Source organism: Cuculus canorus, chromosome 26 (genome assembly GCF_017976375.1).
Source record: "Cuculus canorus isolate bCucCan1 chromosome 26, bCucCan1.pri, whole genome shotgun sequence".
Lineage (NCBI taxonomy): Eukaryota > Metazoa > Chordata > Aves > Cuculiformes > Cuculidae > Cuculus > Cuculus canorus.
In genome coordinates this window covers 5,616,139-5,632,819 of record NC_071426.1, presented here as the reverse complement: position 1 = coordinate 5,632,819, position 16,681 = coordinate 5,616,139, and the positions used below count along the sequence as shown (strand labels likewise).

The 16,681-nt window shown below is 58.1% G+C and overlaps 2 protein-coding genes across 3 annotated transcripts; both read right to left on the bottom strand.

The window, feature by feature from the left end:
• ADD2 (adducin 2) lies at positions 1 to 8,756 on the bottom strand. 2 transcript variants are annotated; one of them, XM_054049737.1, is made up of 16 exons: positions 8,710 to 8,756; positions 8,151 to 8,235; positions 7,399 to 7,582; positions 6,855 to 6,993; positions 6,350 to 6,501; positions 5,511 to 5,591; positions 5,281 to 5,430; positions 5,060 to 5,203; positions 4,858 to 4,956; positions 4,268 to 4,444; positions 3,902 to 4,159; positions 3,374 to 3,493; positions 3,179 to 3,268; positions 2,939 to 3,095; positions 2,758 to 2,865; positions 1 to 1,783 (listed from the first exon to the last, which is right to left on the bottom strand). In XM_054049737.1, exons 3-16 carry the CDS (start codon positions 7,579 to 7,581, stop codon positions 1,488 to 1,490), a joined length of 2,154 nt encoding a protein of 717 aa, XP_053905712.1. In that variant the 5' UTR covers position 7,582; positions 8,151 to 8,235; positions 8,710 to 8,756; the 3' UTR covers positions 1 to 1,487. The 2 variants fall into 2 exon arrangements, with proteins under 2 accessions (XP_053905712.1, XP_053905714.1); XM_054049739.1 differs by lacking the exons at positions 2,758 to 2,865; positions 8,710 to 8,756 and having other exon boundaries at positions 8,151 to 8,371.
• A 597-nt stretch (positions 8,757 to 9,353) lies between these two features.
• Positions 9,354 to 11,676, bottom strand: FIGLA (folliculogenesis specific bHLH transcription factor). Its single transcript, XM_009567885.2, has 3 exons — positions 11,452 to 11,676; positions 9,734 to 9,886; positions 9,354 to 9,521 (listed from the first exon to the last, which is right to left on the bottom strand). The coding sequence occupies exons 1-3, from the start codon at positions 11,674 to 11,676 to the stop codon at positions 9,354 to 9,356; spliced, it is 546 nt and encodes a 181-aa protein (XP_009566180.2).
• Positions 11,677 to 16,681: the final 5,005 nt, after the last annotated feature.

Genomic DNA, 16,681 nt, shown 5'->3' with positions numbered 1-16,681 from the left:
TCACAGCTCTGTGAAAGAAACCAGCCTGCACCGACAAACCTCCTCTCTTTGACCCACAGCCCCTGCACTGGCCCTGCTCCACCCCGTGTCCTCACTGCCCCCAAGATTGCTGATGGACCCACCTGCTTCCTGCTTTTCCAAGAGGGGAAAACAAAAGCTGAGAGCTGCCTCGCAGGAAAAAGGCTTTGGAAACAGGGTGGTGCATTGGGGAAAATCATACTGAGGTGATGAAACCCCATGCAGGATTGTGGTGAGCACCCCAAGAAGGCAAATCCCTTTGGCTTGTGGAAGGATGGGGAGGATCTGGTTGGTTTTGTCCCCTAAATATCAGTCTTGGAGTGGCTGCTGGGCAAGCTGACATTTTTGGCATCGCTGATTTTTGAGATTCTTCCCTTTGGGCAGGGCCGGGAGGTTATAACGATGGTCGCATCACTGTATGGAGCGCTGGAGGCAGGGAGGTGAGGCTGGGTGGAACGGAAGGAAACACCAGAGAGGATTTTAAGTTGTGCTCCGGAGTCCAGAGCTGGGGAAAAGCAAGGATCCAGCCTCAGCGGCGTGGACAGACGGTCAGGGAGCGTGGGGCCGGTGCGAGCAGGGGCCTGGCACAGCCTCGGGTGCAGGTGTTGCCGTGGCAGTGGGGATGGGGGTGGCGGTGGCAGCAGTGCCTCTGTCTGAAGTGAATCGGCAGCGTGTGTTCATCCCGAAGTAGCACTTAGTGAGTGAAGTTTTGCTCAGTTTTAAATAACACAGACACTTCCCAGAAGCTCTTTTCTTCTCCCTTCTCAGGTGCGGTTTGTGTGGTATGGCAGGGGCTTTCCCGGCAGCACGGAATCCTGCTGCTCTTCATCGTACAGCAAATGTGAGGTGGTGGCACCAGGAGAAGGGGACTGAGAGTGGCTCTCTGGCCCAGGGAAAGAAGATTATGTTCCAGGAAGGAAAGGGTCGCAGGCCTCACTGCCTTGGCCTCTCCTTCAGGGACAGCAATCTCCTCTCGTTCAACTTGACCTGATTCTCCAGGCGAAGTGGGTGAACAGTTTTGCCTGGGGGTGAAGCTAGTGCCATTCCAGTGGAGCTTGAAACAGAAGGTAAAAAAAATAAACAAAGCACAACAAAACACCCTTTTCTTCCTCAAACCAAGCGGTTCTGGGCTGTGCCCCATGAGGGCTCTGCAAGCAGTGGGCAGGGGAAGAGAAACAACCTCGGCCCACGTGTGGGAAGGAGCTGGTGCCCGGGAGGGAGAAGTGGAAGGACGGAGAGCACAGCAGGTATTTCCCCAAGCGGCAAACAGGGGCCACAATCTTTTCATAAGCTCGGTGACCACCTCCAAAAGCGAGTAACAAGGGACGAGGTGCCTCGTGCCAGGAATACCCAGAAAACAACTCATCTCCGGGGTTTTTGGCTGCGCCTTGGCCAGGTGCATAACAGAAGCTGTCCCTCCGCCTCAGCGCCTCCATCCGGAGAGGTTGGTGGGCGGCCTCCAAGGAGACTCAAGATTCAATCTTTTCCTTCTTTTTGCCTTTTTTCAGGAAAGACGGTGTTCGGAATTTCTTCTTCTTCTTAGAAGGTGATTTGGAGGGTGAACCTTCAGGGGAGACAGGGCTGCTGGTCACTGTCTCCTTCTCCTTGGGGGCATCTGTGTCGGCATTGGCAGGGGAGGTTGTCCGGCCGCCTCCTTTGCTCTCCTCAGTGCTTTGCTCCTCATCCTTCCCATTCACCACCGCTGGTGACTCTTTCTGGGCGGTGGAATCAGCTGATGCTTGGCTGCCATCCACCTTCTTGTCACCTTGGCAAGAGGAAAAACAGGAGAGGTGAGGGTTGGCCAGCACTGTGGGGGCTTAAATCCCCCCCAGTTTGCTGGTTTGACCTGGGCAGGAGCAGGATTTGGTCCCCCCACAGATGGAGGACGTGGGACCTGATCCTCTCCTGCCACAGGCACCGCTTTCCTGAGTCTTCCCCCCTCCCCGTGGGACAAGCGACGGTGGGATGGAGAGCCGGGAAGAGGCAAGCAGGGAGGGCAGCTGGCTCCATCCTGGCCTCACCACTGGAAATAAAGCAGGCAGCAAAGAAAATGAGGCAACCCAAGGCATTTCCTTCTGCGAAACCCTGAGCAGGGTGCCGCTCCCCACCGGAGCCACGGAGAGCAAGGTCACCCCGAGCTAGTGGGGAGCGCGGTGGCCCGCGTCCCTCCTCCCACAGCGAGGCTCGAGGAGAGCCTCTCCGTACTTACTACAGTGACAAGTATTCAGAGTCAGAGGTAAATCCTTGGGTGAAAGCCACACGTAGAGGAAAGAGAAAGGAAGACGTTGTGGAGACAGACAGACAACATGAGACACGATGAGAAAGCAACAAGCCCCGCGCTCCTGCCACCCTCTCCCTTATCCTGAGACCTGCTGTGGTTTGTAGATGACAAATTTGCACTTTGGGATGCATAACAACACAGCCATCAGTGCACCAGGAGGGGGATGGAGGTGGCCCCTGCCGCCCCGCAAAGCCACCAGTGGATGCTTACATCCTCCTGCTATGATGTTCAAGGCAAGTGGTGGCTTTGGTGCCTTTGCGGCATGAATCCCTATCCATGCTCGGCCCCACCGGAGCAGGGAACCCCCCCCAAAGGGACCCAAAAGTGACATTTATCTGTGTTTCAGTGGGGTTTGTCCACAGCCACCCTCATGCTCCCCGGTTTAAGTTTGCTTGCTGGAGGCCCTGCTCCTCGGCTCTGCTCGACTGGCGAGCCTGGGCGCTTGCCAGCCCACTCACCCTCCGAGGGCTCTGCAGGTGGCACGGCTGGGCTCTCTGCCGGTGGGGAAGCGGGGGGTGATTTGGCGGGGGGAGCCTGGCTCTCCTCTGCCGTGGCGTCTTTCTCACCTGCCAGTGGAGAGACCAGCTGGCCCTGAGCTCTGCCGGGCACGGGGGATTTGGGATCAGGTCTCTCACTTACCCTGAAGCCCTAGCTTTTTCCTCTCCACCTCCTGCTTGTACTCCTCCAGCTCCTGGTCAGTGAGCTGGCTGAAGGGGTTCGGCGGCTCCGGCTCAGGGGGTGCCTCCTCCCGGGATGCCTCTTTGGCCTCTGCATCCCCCAAATGGCTCTCTGTGGACTGAACCCCCCCAGAGCAGCATTAGTCCGACTGCTGGGATACTAGGGAGCCGGGGGAAGGGCTGGGCAAGCAGGGTGACCTACGGGGCTGCGGCTGGTCTCGGCAATCACGCTGGCCAGCAGCTGCGACTGTGGCCCGGCCGACTTCACGTCCTGGCGGTTTTGCTCCCGGATCTGTGGGTAAAATGTGGGAAAAACCACCTCCGTTGCTCCAGGGTCTGCTGAGACCCGTGCACCCGCATGCAAAAGCCTCTTGAGTCTTTCAGGACGGGGCTGTACCTTGTTCCTCATCTCCAGCACCTCTTGCGGGTCCGTGTAGAGGGGCACAAACTGGTTGGGGTTCTCGATTCGGATGGCAGTCCCGCTGCTGCTTTTTTCCACCTCATCCGCTTTCAGCCACTGCGAGTTGCAGAGACAAAACCCAGATAAATACACATCGTGGAGAGAGGAATCCCTGATAAACGCGTGTGGCCCGGGGGAGACCACAGTGAAGCCTGTGATGCTCGGGCCCCTGGGCTGGGGAGGTGGGATGTTAAAGTAAATATAATTATTGGGGGAAAATAGAAGAGGAAAGAAAAGCTTGTGTTAAATAAAGGCACCAAATGAAACATTTTTCACTTTGGAGGATCCCTAGGCGTTTCTGTGCACCAGATTTTGGTGAGATCAGTTAACATCACAGGCATACCCCATCGGTGTTTTTTTTGGTACCCAAAAATCCCCCCAACCCCTCATCCAGCACCCATTCCCCGAGCCAGTGCCCTTTGCAAATTAACCCAGCACCCCTGGGATGCTGCAGCAGCCCCGCACCATTGTCTTTGTCTTCTGGCTGCCAGCGCTGCCCTGCTGCTCCTCAGCCACATTGACCCTTGTGTAGGTGTTGGGGGTGTTGAGCCACCGTGTCTTCTCTTTCTGCTGCTTCTGGGCATGCTGCCGCAGCGCCGGAACGGGGGCAGCCTCCTCCTCGAAGACGAAAGCTGTCACCGTGGCAGGGATCAGCACGTCGCTTTTGGGTTTGCTCTTCTCCTGCACGAAGGGGTAGCGGTAGGTGTAGCCTGTGCGGTAGCCCTGGAAAGGTAGAGAGTGCTCAGTCATGACAATATAAAAATAACAAAAAGAGATATTTTTGTGTGTTTTAGAGCAGCCTGCGGCATTTTGGCACCAGCCGGTGCTCACCAGGTTGTCCAGCATCCTCATCAGGGCTTCAAATTCGTGTTCGCCCAAGCGGCTCTTCTGCATGGGCCCAAACGTGCTGCCGGCCCAGCGCACAGAGCCCACCTCGTGGGGCCGATGCTTGGTGCGCTCAAGCACAATCAGGTTCTCCACACCACCTGCACTCGCCAGCGCCGACACCTGTGGCAGAGCCCGGGGAGACACAGCTGATACAGCCAGAGAGTGGTGGGATGGTCCCACACTCGCCCACAGCCTTCATGGCTGCGAGACTGCACTGGGCTGTGCCATCCTGAGCACCACACTGGCAGCAGAGACCTGGCACAGCTCAGTGCATGGTCCCAGCACACTGCTGAGAGCAGAGACCTGGCACAGCTCAGTGCATGGTCCCAGCACACTGTGCTGAGAGCAGAGACCTGGCACAGCTCAGTGCATGGTCCCAGCACACTGTGCTGAGAGCAGAGACCTGGCACAGCTCAGCGCATGGTCCCAGCACACTGTGCTGACAGCAGAGACCTGGCACAGCTCAGCGCAAGCTCCTGGGGCATGATGCTGGCAGCTGAGACCATACACAACTCAGTTGTGTGGGTGCTCACCTGGATCTCGCAGGCCGCCTGCAGATGGAAGATGCTGTAGAAAGCCTCCTCGGCGGTGTCACCCAGCGCCAGCACCCCATGGTTGCGCAGCACCAGGATCTGCAGTACCGAGCACGGGGAGGGAGGACATCAGTGGAGTAAGGAGGAGGGGATGGGGATGGCACGGTGGCCCTCACCACCCCCCGTGTTCCCTTTCCTTCACCTTGCAGGTGGGACCGAGGGATTTTTGGAGCTCGACCCGATCAGCTTCATCCTCCACCTCCCCATGGAAATCAAAGTAGGCAACGTCCCCCAGCAGCAGGGCAGCGCGGGAGATGGGCAGGAGGCCACAGCGCATGGCCGACACCTGCAGCGGAGTGGGCAGGGGGTGAGGTGACAGCCCCTCTTGTCCCCTTCAATCCCTGTGTCCCCCCAGTCCCTTACGGCGGCGGTGGCCGGCGTGTGCAGGCGGATGATGCAGCGGGCGTCGGGACGGGCGGCGTAGATGGCAGCGTGGAGGCTGAAGCTGCGGGCATCGGGGGTGAAGCCGGTGCTGCCCTGCTCCACCACAGCCCCCAGCACGTTCACCTTGATCTGCAGAGGGAATTCGGGGAGCTCAGAGCTGGCTGAGTTCGCCCCCTCCCCAGGGAGTTGGGGGGGACGGGGATGCTCACCAGACTGGCCGCTGTCACCTCGCTGCACGCCAGCCCCTGTGGGGCCACCAAGAAATGCTCCTGCTCCTTGCTGACCCGCAGCTGCGCCGGGAACAATCCCGAGAGGTGTGAAAAAGAATAAGAAAAAAAAAAGCAAATACCCCAATCCTCCAAGGAAAACCTCCCCCGCCAAATCCCCAAGCTCCCCACAAAAGACAACACCCCTCAAAATCCCACGCTGCAAAACAACTCTCCCAAAGAATCCTCCATAACCCCCAAACCCACCCCCAAAGGATCCTCCATAACCCCCAACTCCCTCTAGCCCGCACCCCTTAAAGAATCCCCCAGTAACCCCCAAACCCACCCCCCAAGGAATCCCCTCATAAACCCCAAACCCTCCACCCACTCCCCCCAAATTCCAACCTTCCTCAAAAACTTAAATGCCCCCCAAAATCTCCCCAACTCCACAAAATACTCTAACTTACTCAACTCCTCCAAAACTCTCAACACCCCCACCTTTCTCAAACCACCCCCAGTCCCCTCAACTCCCCCAAGAAACCCCCAACCTCTCCCTCAGCCCCCAATCTTCCCCCCATAAAAACCCTCAACCCTCCCAGTCCACCTCCACCAAATTCCAACCTCCCTCAAAAACTTAAATGCCCCCCAAAATCCCCCAATCCCCTCAACACCACAAAATACTCCAACCGGCTCAACTCCCCCAAAATGCTCAACACCCCAACCCCTCTCAACTCCTCCAAGAAATCCCCGACCTCTCCCTCAGCCCTCAATCTTCCCTCCCCTAAAAAAACCCCAAGACCTCCCAGGACCCCCCAGTTCCCCCCAGGATGCGGGGTGCTCACGGTGACGGCCGCGTGTCCCAGCTGGGCCCAGCCATAGAGGTCGAGCAGGCGGTGGATGCTGCCCACCTTGCAGCGCATCAGCCGCTCCCCCTTGGCGAGCGTGGGCACCTCGGGGCCGTGCAGGTCATTGATGGGGGTGACAGCCACCAGCCCTGTGGATGGACCACCCCCTCTTCAGCGGGAAATCGAGGGCGAGTGACCCACCCAACCCCAGGGGTTCCCCAGGGAGAGCAGAAGCTCATGGAGCTGCGTTTGGTGGTCCCTAAGGTTTGGTGGCCCTCCAAGGTCCCACGGACAGCTGGTTGGGGTCTGCAAAGTGACCCCTACCTCTGTCCCCGGTCCTCGTCCCTTGGCCTCTCACATTTTCTACTAGACAAGAAAAGACACCACAGCCCTGTGGGATGTTTTCTCACCTACAACCCCATATATCAGGAAAAATCCTCAAGAATTTAGCCAACCCATTCCCTTCCCCCATAAAAAAAGCCCTTGGTGGGCATGGCCATACCCATGGGGGAGGTGGGGAACACAGCGGGGGACGTGGTGGCCATGAAGTCAGCGATCTGCCGCAGAGCCCAGATGTGGGATGAATTGTTCCCTTTCTTCATCTGCTCCTGGATGAGACTCTCCAGCTCCTCCCTGAAAGACTGCAGCACCCCGGCCCCACCAGTGTCACCTCCCCTCAGGAAGGGACATGGTGACCCAACAGGGACTGTCTGGTGGCACCAGGGTGGAGGCACCACCAGGTTGGTGGTGACAGCCTCACCACCTTGGTGGAAGGGGCACCACTAGCTTGGTGTCATGGTGATGGTGGCACTGCCATGACCACACCACCAGCTCGGTGTCAGCACTGCTGGCTTAATGGTACAGTGGTGGCACTGGCTACTCAGTGATAGCACCACCACGGGCTCGGTGGCAGTGACGTTGCCAGCTTGGTGGCACAGTACTGGTGGTGGCACCACCAGCCAGGTGGGAACATGCCATGAGCCAACATGTGGTGGCATTTCCTTTGGGACAGGAGGGATGGGGTCCCCCGAAACGCAGCCCCTCACCGGGCTCTGGAGGATCATGGTGACCCGCTTCTTCTGCTCCATCATGTTGAAGTCCTGCCGCAGGTCGGCTGCCATGTTCCGCGCCCGCAGGTACTCGGGGTCATCCTCAGCCAAGCACCCCAGGTAACGGGACCCATGGGTGGGGGGCGAGGGCAGGGGCTCCGGGCTGGCTGCCATACTCATCCTGCCAGCAGGACGGCCAGACAGACAGACAGCGTTGGTCACTGCCACCCTTAACCCCTCCAGGAATACAGATTGTGAAGATGTGACCAAACCCACTCCCAGCTGCGCCCCACAGATAAGCAGCAGCTGGCCCCCACCCCGCCCAGGGCACAGCCCATCCGTGTGATGAGTTGGCAGGCAGAGGATGGGGGGGGGCTGAGAACAGCCAGCTCGATGCAGCAGTGAGAGCAGCACCCATGGGAGCAGCACCCATGACCCCCACCTTCGGGGCAGCCGCGAATCGGGGCCCCACATGCCATCGAGTGGGTCGATGCCACAGTGCCACTGCACATTTCAGGTGACATCCCCACCCCCCCACGCAGGTCAATGAGGCATTTTGGGGGCCCTGCTGCAAAGAGAGCCCCCAAATCCAAGGCTTACCCCCCCAAATTATAGGGGATGCACACAAGCTGAGCTGCTCCCCCAAAATCCTGGAGCATCCTCCAACAGCCCCCCCCACCATTGCTCAGGGCTTTCACCAAGGCAAAAGCAGAGCCCCTCCCCACTGCAACCCCCCCTTCTGGACCGACCTGGCTCAGATAGAAGTCGGGAGCCTTTTCCAAGCTAAAAATTCCCGGGGGGGTCCCCCAGCGAGCGTCAGGCAGCGGCGAGTTCCTGAGCATCCCAAGGGGATTTGCCCCCAAAGAGAAGGGGGGAAAGAAGGGGGTGTCTCAGGGCTCCTCCCATCCCTGGTTGGGGGGGACACGACCCCCCCAGCTGCACCTCCACCCCCACCCCAGCATCCTCAGCCGCCTCCGCCCTCGCCGCACCCAACGCCGCTGCGGCAGCCGCAGGGATGGCGGATAGGGATGAAAAATAGGGAATCTGGAAGGGGGGGGCTGCATCCTTGTACCCTCCCCCCGTGGATAGGGATTGATGGAGAGGAAGGGAGTGGGGGTTGGTACCCACCGCCCTCGGAGATAAAGCCATGGAAGGATGCACCGCAGCCCCCCCCAATCCGCATGCACCAGCCCTAGGGGAGACGGGGGGGGGGGGGGACAAAAGAAGGAAAAGGGGGGGCACCCAGCTGATCCCCCCCAGCCCCTCCCCGCGGGATGCTGCGGCCCGGAGGATGCTGCCATCACCCACCTCCTCCTCAGAGCATCCTGACAAAGGAACGCCCCCCCCGCCAGGCGTGGCCCCGCCTCCCCCCCCAAACGGGGGGAGCCCCTGGACCCCCCCCAGTGCGAGTAAACAGGGATGGACACAAACAGCATCACTGCACCCCACTTCATCAGGGGCTCCTTAACTGGGAACCCTTAAGCACCTGGTGGAGGAAGAAGCAGCACCACTAATTACATTTTTACAGAGCTATTAATTACAGTTCTCCCTTCCCCACCGTGATTTTGGGGTGATGGACACCCCCACAACCCCTGCTTCTGAGGACCAGGCAGGTTGGGGCACTGGGTTTAAGGAGATGCTGAGCTGGAGCTGTGGCCCCAAAAGGTGGGCTTGAAGCTTGAACTCAGCGGGGTCTCCGTGGGTCCCTGCCCGACACCGCGGTTTCTCAGGAATTGGCAGGAAAAACCTGGAAGAAAACACAGAGTATGAGATTTTTTTCTCTTTTGGAATATTTTGGGGTGGCAAAAGCTGATTTGAAGCAACCCCAGTGTGTTGATAGAAAGCAGAGGCTCCCAACTGTCCCCCAAGACCATGGGTGGGGGCTCCTTGCTCCCGTGGGTGCCCCCCTTCCCCCCAAGGGTGACACTCCCTTCCGACCCATGGGTGCCCCCCTAACCCCTGTCGCCCTCAGCTGGAGCTGCCCCCGCTCTCCTGCGATGGCCCCGGGCAGAGGGACCCCACTGAGGGAGGGGGTCACTGCCCGGCTGGGTCCTGGGAAGCTCCCCCAGGGTTCCCCACCCATTGTCACCCAGCTCCGGCTCAGCGTCCACATTCTGACACTGGGAAAATGTGGTGTGGGAAGCAGAGGAAAGTAAAATTCATGGAAATTGAGGTTCCTTCAGCCCCTCCCTTTCCCAGATTCATTACTCCATTTGTTTTTCCTTGTAAAATTAACTGTGACCTGAAAACCCGGGTCAGACCCCTCAAACCCACACCTGTTAGAGAGGAGGTGGGATGCGAGGGCTCAGTTTTGGGGGGAGCCCTCCTGTACCTCAATGCCCCCTGTTTCTTCCAGCACCAGGCGCAGCAGGCGGATGTACTCGGCTGCAGCTTTCAGGGTGTCCACTTTGCTGGGCTTGCGGTCGCGGGGGATGAGGGGCACGAGGGTCTTCAGCCTCGAGAACCCACTGTTCAGATTTTTAATCTGCCAGGGGGAAATAAATTGAATTACATCCACAGGAATCTGGGGGGGGGACCCCAGGATCAAACCAGGACCCCAGGGTCAAACTGGTGCATCCTAGGGTCAAATTGGGAGCACAGGATTCCAACGGGGATCTCCTAGGATCAAATTAGTTGCCCAGGGTTCCAACTGGGGCCTCCTAGGATTAAAATTGGGAGCCCAGGGTCACACTGGGACCTCCTAGGACCAAACCGTGAGCCCGGGATTCCAACCGGAGCCTCCTAGGATTCAAACTGGGAGCCCAGGACTCCCACCAGGGCCTCCCGGGATCCAAACTGGGAGCCCAGAGTTCCAACTGGGACATCCTAGGACCAAACTGGGACATCAAAATTCCAATTGGGACCTCCCATTAACAAACTAGGACCTCAGGATTCCAGTGGGGGCCCCCCGGGATTCAGACTGGGAGCTCAAGACTCCCACTGAGGCCTCGCAGGATTCAAACTGGGAGCCCAGGACTCCCACTGGGACCTCCTGAGATCTAAACTGGGAGCCCAGGGTTCCGACTCAGAGCCCAGGCCTCCTACTAGGGCCTCCTAGGATCCAAACTGGGAGCCCAGGCCTCCAGTCAGTGCCTCCCAGGATCAAACTGGGAACCCAGGACTCCCACCGGGGCCTCCCGGGATCCAAACTGGGAGCCCAGGGTTCCAACTGGGACATCCTAGGACCAAACTGGGGCACCAAAATTCCAATTGGGACCTCCCATTAACAAACTAGGACCTCAGGATTCAGACTGGGAGCCCAGGACTCCCACTGGGGCCTCCCGTGATCCAAAGGGGGAGCCCAGGACTCCCACTGGGACCTCCCAGGATTCAAACTGGGAGCCCAAGACTCCCACTGGGACCTCCTGAGATCTAAACTGGGAGCCCAGGGTTCCGACTCGGAGCCCAGGCCTCCTAGGATTCAAACTGGGAGCCCCAGACTTGCACTGGGGCCTCCCAGGATCCAAACTGGGAGCCCAGGCCTCCAGCCAATGCCTCCCAGGATCAAACTGGGAACCCAGGACTCCCACCAGGGCCTCCCAGGATTCAGACTGGGAGACCAGGATCCAAACCAGGGCCTTCGGGGATTCAAACTGGGAGCCTAGGATTCCAACTGGGAGTGCAGGACACCAACTGGGGCCTCCTAAGATCAAACTGGGAGTCCAGGGTTCCAACCAGGGCCTCCCGTGATCCAAAGGGGGAGCCCAGGACTCCCACCAGGGCCTCCCTGGATTCAAACTGGGAGCCTGGGATTCCAACCGGGGCCTCCCAGGAGCAAACTTGGAGCCCAGGGCTCCAACTGGGGCCTCCCGGCATTCCCACCTAGCAGCCCAGGATTCCAACCAAACCTCTCAGAATCAAACTGGGAGCCCTGATCCGAACTGGGACCTCAGGACTCAAACCGGTGCCCCAAGTGCAGAGGCAAAGCGCCCCATAACGGTGTCCCCCCCCGTCCCGAGTCGCTCTGGGTGCCACTGTGATGGGACATCGCTTGCATCCCCCCAGGATGTGCTTTTCTGGGGCTGCCAAGGGGGTTTGGGGTCCCCTCACCCTCTCGCGCTCCTTGGCGTTGGCCACCTGCCGCCGCTCCAGGATGTCAGCCAGGTCACCCGCCGGGCGGTAGCATCCATCCGGCTGCTTGCGCAGGCGGGCGATGGCAGCAGCGCGGGGCAGGGGACCATAGCGTTGGCTCAGCACCATCTCCAACACCTCCGGCGCTGGGGTGGGCAGCAGGACCCCCACCGGCAGCTCCCCAGTTCCAGTGGCCTCCCCCATCCCTAGGGAATAGACAGATCCTGCACCCCAGCCTCACCCCACAGTGCTTCCTTCCCCAAAAAGAAGGAATACAGTGCTTAAAAAAAGCCCTTAAATACCCAGGATCCAACGAGGTGCAGGTGGGGCTCATTCTGGCCTAATGAGGGGTGGGGTTGGGCATGGCAGGGGGTTCTGCACCTGCCGTGTTCCTGCCTCAGTTTCCCCTCTCAGCAACTGAGTCTCCAAAGCCGGTGGTCAAAATGCCTTGACCTTAAAAGTGCCCCAAAATCATCCCTGAGAACACAAGGACACACACACAAGGCCTGACACCCTGGGGACGGGCAGCTGGTATCGTCCTGCAGGGAGAAACATGGATTTGGGAGGCTTTGTGGGTCCCTGAAAAAGTGGGAAGGTCTTTTGGGTGGGGAAAATACAAATATGAAAGGTTTAATAACAGTGAGGGCCATTTCAGTAGATGGCAGTGTTAGTCCCTACAACGCAGGAAACCTCAGGGCAGGATGGAAAAAGGGGAAAATTCCTCTTTGCCCACCAAAAACTGAGGCCAGCGGCTGCCTGGTCACCCTGGGTTATTCACTGTGGGGGGAACTTCATCTCAGCCCCGGTGCTGGGAGGGTTTCCCCATTCCCAAAACACCATCCAGCCTCCCCTCCAGTGCTTTGGGGGAGAAAAATCCCCCACAGGGGCTCGTTCCACTTTTCCAGGGGGTTTTGGGGGCTGTCAGAGGGGAGCATGGGGTGTGGACATGCTCCTCCATGCAGGGCTGCAGGTGCTGTGCCTCAGTTTCCCCAAACCTGAAAACACCTGAGGGGCTGAAAACCTTTCCCAGGCTCTTGCACTGTAGGGGGCTGGAGGAGCAAATGTTTAAGAAAACCAGCCCCAAAATGAGCCTCAGACACACCTGGATGGCAAATGAGCTTTTATCAGAACCTCAGAAATCCCAAGTTTCCCCTCTGTAATGCTCCATAATAAGCTTCCCTCTCCTGCAGCCGAATCTGGATAATCCTATTATTACTGCCTGACCAGGAGGGAGTGGATCTTACAATGAATCCGAGAGTGGGTGGGATTGAAGCCCACCCCCCCCCAAAAAAAAAAAATTAAAGAGGTCTGTGCACAGCTGCTCACTTCTATTTGAAGGTGGAAGCATTCAAAGGGAGCTGCTGAAGTCCTCTGGCACCTGGGGTTTGCTCCTTTCCCTGTGTTTTACAGCTGGGGAAAAGATTGCCCCAGCTGTTTTGTGGATTAAAAATAGAAGGGAAAATCAGAAGTGTAGGGAAATGCTGCAGGAAGGGCGACAGAGGGGTTCAGAGGGTGTTTGTGTAAATGGGATTTACAGGAGTTGCCCAGATGGGAAATGAGCAGAGCTGGGAGGTGAGATTATAGGGGTCGGGGTTATTGGGGGTCACAGATGTTAAGGGTCACGGATATTAGGGGTCACAGTTCCTAAGAACCGTAGTTGTTAGAGACCGTGTGTTTTAGGGGCTGTGGTTATTACAAGTCAGGGTTGTCAGACCCTGCTCACAGCAAGTGCAGGGGAGCAGCTGCAGCAGATAAGGATGCTTCAAAGCCAAACAGGAGCTTATTCCCCTTCCTCCTCTCTCCATTCTGCGTTTCTGCCAGCCTGACGTGTGACGCAGGTGGCCGGCACAGCCCCCTAAAAATAGCAGCAGCCTCATGGAGCCGGCATGAGCAGGGGTGAAAAGGCAGAGCTGCTCCAGCAGCAAAGCCTCTCCAGAGGATTTGGAGAATGCCTCCTGTCGCCCCAGCCCAGGTTTAGGGCATCCGCAGGATTTCTGACTTTTTTTTCCCAATTTTCTCCCCTCTCCTGGGCGGCCAAGCGTCCTCTGTGCTGCTCTAGGCAGGGATGGGAGATTGGGAAGCATCCAGGGCTGAATTCTTAGAAGCCAGCATCCTGATAGCCCAGAGGTGTTTGGCCCATTGGGAATGCTTTGGGCCGAGGCTGTTTTCCAACTGTTCAGTCTCAAACACGCTCAGGTATCCCTTTCATTGCCCCTGCTCCACGTGTGGATGGAACAAGAGGTGGGCCTGGGTCCCAAAAACCCAGCACCACCTGCTGTCCCTAGGATGCTCCCCAAAGCTGGGTGCTTCCATCCCATTGGCTTTGGCCCATCCCGATCTCCGTTGGGATCTGACATTTGCCGTTATCATGAGACTGGAAGAATGACCTGGTGATTTCAAATGACTGCAGCAGGGCTGGTGCCGGGAAAGGTGAAGGGCGGTGCCAGGGCTGCGGTGCGGCCGGATCCTGGTGCAGGGCAGGTGTTGACATGCGATTAAGCCCAATCTTTCTTGGCGTGGCCCTAAATGTCTCGGAAGCAGCCGGTCCTTGCTGGAGCCACCAGCCTTCTGCCAGCTCCGTGCTGCCCATGAGCGCCCGTAACGGGCTACTGGCCAGATCCTGACTGTGGGAGGGGAGCGTTTCAATCAAACACTTTGAGATGCTTTACTGAGTGGTGGCATCACCTCTGGTCGTGGCAGAGGATGCAGGAGCTGCAGCCGGCGTCTCCACCTCTCCCTCTTCCTCCTCCTTCTGCTGCCAAACGTGTTCTGAGATGCCCATTCACAGCTGCACCCAGGGATTTGTGGCGTCATTTGCAGTCAGGATCCCTCACCAAGTTGCTGCTAACACCACCAGATCCTGAGTCCCGGAGCTCGTGGTTGGGGCCAAGTCCAGCTTGGGACCACCTCGTACCCAGGGATGGGGCTCCCAGTTGCTGATGTGGAAAATGGGGGAGCACAGGGTGCCATATGGTCAGCGAGGTCTCCAGGAAAGCTTTTATCCTGCCATTAAACCATAAAATCATTTCTCTCACTGCCATCAGCGCTGCCAGCGATACTGATATCTGTCTCTCCCACGCGCCTTATCTTAGCAAAATATGACCGTACTCTGGCGAAAGGCAGAGCACTTCGGCGAGAGTCAGAGCGTTCCACCTTGGCTGAGGTTTCCCAGCTTGCCTGGCTGTTCGAGCTGGAAACACCAAGGTGGATTTGCGAGGGAAATTCCAGAGGCTGTTTTCGCACCCAGCCTTGGTGTTGACATTGTTGGAGTTGCAGCCAGGCAGGTTCCCGGTGTGATGCGCGGGGGGCCGGGAGGCATCGCTGTCCTGGCTGGCAGCTCCTCCATCACCTCTTTATAAAGACGTGATGGAAATCAGGAGGGGCTGTGCTGGGGACAGGGGTCCCGGCCACCCACCAAGGTCACTGGGAGGTTCCACGCTGGAAAGCAGATCTCACCCCGCTATGTGCTGAATTATACATGAGGCGAGAGGGACAATAATGGGGTTTAACAGCCAGCAGTGAGGATTTTGACAGCGACGGCATGAGTTGGGTGGGAATGGCCGGGCGACGGGACTCAGCACCGCTTGGGTCCATCAACCTGACCTTTCTTTGTTATGGCAAGAGATGAAACAATCTCTGCTTGGTTGAGTAAAAATAATAATTAAAGATGGGCTGGGGGTGGGGAGCAAACACCTACTGGGACAGCCAGCAACGCCCCGGCCCTCCGTGCTCCAGCCCCTGGCACAGATCCCACCACCTGACGCTCACAGTTCATTTTATTTTCCCTTTCCTGGAGATTCCCGGAGCGTACGTGCCAGGAGGTGGATTGTAAAGCTGCTGGCGCCAAGGGCTCAGTCACATTTCCTCTGTGCCGGCAGCAAGAGGAATGGGGATGGAACAAAGGCAGCTCTGTCCTTCCTGGCTCGAAGAAGCCTTTCTGTTGAAGTCGGTGGCCGGTGGAGGGAGAATCCCAGCCTGGAGCAGCCAGAGCTTTCCCTGTCCAAGCACAGAAGAATTTTTGAAGATAAAAGAAATTTCTGTCAACTGAAGGTGTTTCCAAAGCTCTCCTGTCATGAGGCAGCGGCTGCCGGGGGGAGCAGCTCAGGGCACGGCTGTCCCCATCGTCCCCATGGCCTGGGATGGCGATGAGATGGGTGACAGGCACCAAGACAGGGATGGGAATGGGACGGGGACAGGGACAGGGATGGGATAAGGATAGCGGCCAGGTTTGAGACAGGGATGGAGATGGGGATGAGGACGGGGATCAAGACAGGGATTGGGATGGGGATGAGGTGGGGACATGGACAGGGGTGGAAGAGGGACAGAGAGTAGGACAGGGGCAGAGAAGGGGATGGGGACAAGGACAGGGATAGAGGCCAAGACAGGGATGGAGATGGGACGGGATGGAGACAGAGACCAGGACTGAGATGAGGATGGAGATAGGGATGGGGACAAGGGCAGGGACAGAGCTGGGGCTCAGCTCTGCCTCGCTCTCCCCAGCCAGTGCAGCTTGCCAAGGAAGGGGGCCAAGCTTAGAGACTGGACTACGATTTAGGGCTGGGTTTAATCTTCAGCAGATCCAGGTGGTGCCTGAGCCCTGGCGGGGAGCCTGCTTCCCCAAAACCAAGCCTTGCCCCTTCTCTCAAGAGGCTCCATCATGGCCCAGCCACCTGTGACAGGGATAACTGGGGCAGGAGTTCCAACCTCTTCCTCTCCGATGGCAATTTCTGCCTTGTCCATCCCAGATAACCAGGCCAGAGCTGACGGCTGGTCCTGCCCAGCTGTATGAGCAGGATAATCTCTGTTTGATAGAATTAGTAAGTGCATCAACCTTAAACCTCTTTGCTTGGCAGTTCCTCTCCAGCAGCGGGGAGAGGGGACTTGCATGCCCATGGTCACGTAGGGCCAGGGCCAGGGAGGCTGTCAGGCCACTACAGCAGCTCTTCCTCCTTTTTTTTCCCCCCGTTCTGGGATTTTAGGGGTTCTCCAGGGCTCCCAGTGCTCCATAAGTAGAGGAGCCACCACCTCCATGCCAGATGCCCACAGATCCTGATTAAGCACTTTGCCACATAAAAGCCATGTGGGTGGCCACATGTCACTGCCCCACGTGCACACGCACATGCAACACGCACGTGTGCACACACATGAAACCTGGTGTCCCAGGACCACCTCCATGGGTGTTACCAGGACTGGGGCTGTGCAGACCTGG

What these genes read in the sequence shown, in the direction of transcription:
- FIGLA (XM_009567885.2), bottom strand. Translation starts at nt 11,676, where the DNA reads ATGGGGGAGGCCACTGGAACTGGGGAGCTGCCGGTGGGGGTCCTGCTG. An exon ending in ACGCCAAGGAGCGCGAGAGG is followed by an intron (nt 9,887 to 11,451) that starts GTGAGGGGACCC and finishes TCCCCCTGGCAG; the next exon opens with ATTAAAAATCTGAACAGTGG. An exon ending in AAGAAACAGGGGGCATTGAG is followed by an intron (nt 9,522 to 9,733) that starts GTACAGGAGGGC and finishes ACATTTTCCCAG; the next exon opens with TGTCAGAATGTGGACGCTGA.
- ADD2 (XM_054049737.1), bottom strand. Translation starts at nt 7,581, where the DNA reads ATGAGTATGGCAGCCAGCCCGGAGCCCCTGCCCTCGCCCCCCACCCAT. An exon ending in ACACGCCGGCCACCGCCGCC is followed by an intron (nt 5,204 to 5,280) that starts GTAAGGGACTGG and finishes ACTCCGCTGCAG; the next exon opens with GTGTCGGCCATGCGCTGTGG. An exon ending in TGCTGGAGATGAGGAACAAG is followed by an intron (nt 3,269 to 3,373) that starts GTACAGCCCCGT and finishes TTTTACCCACAG; the next exon opens with ATCCGGGAGCAAAACCGCCA.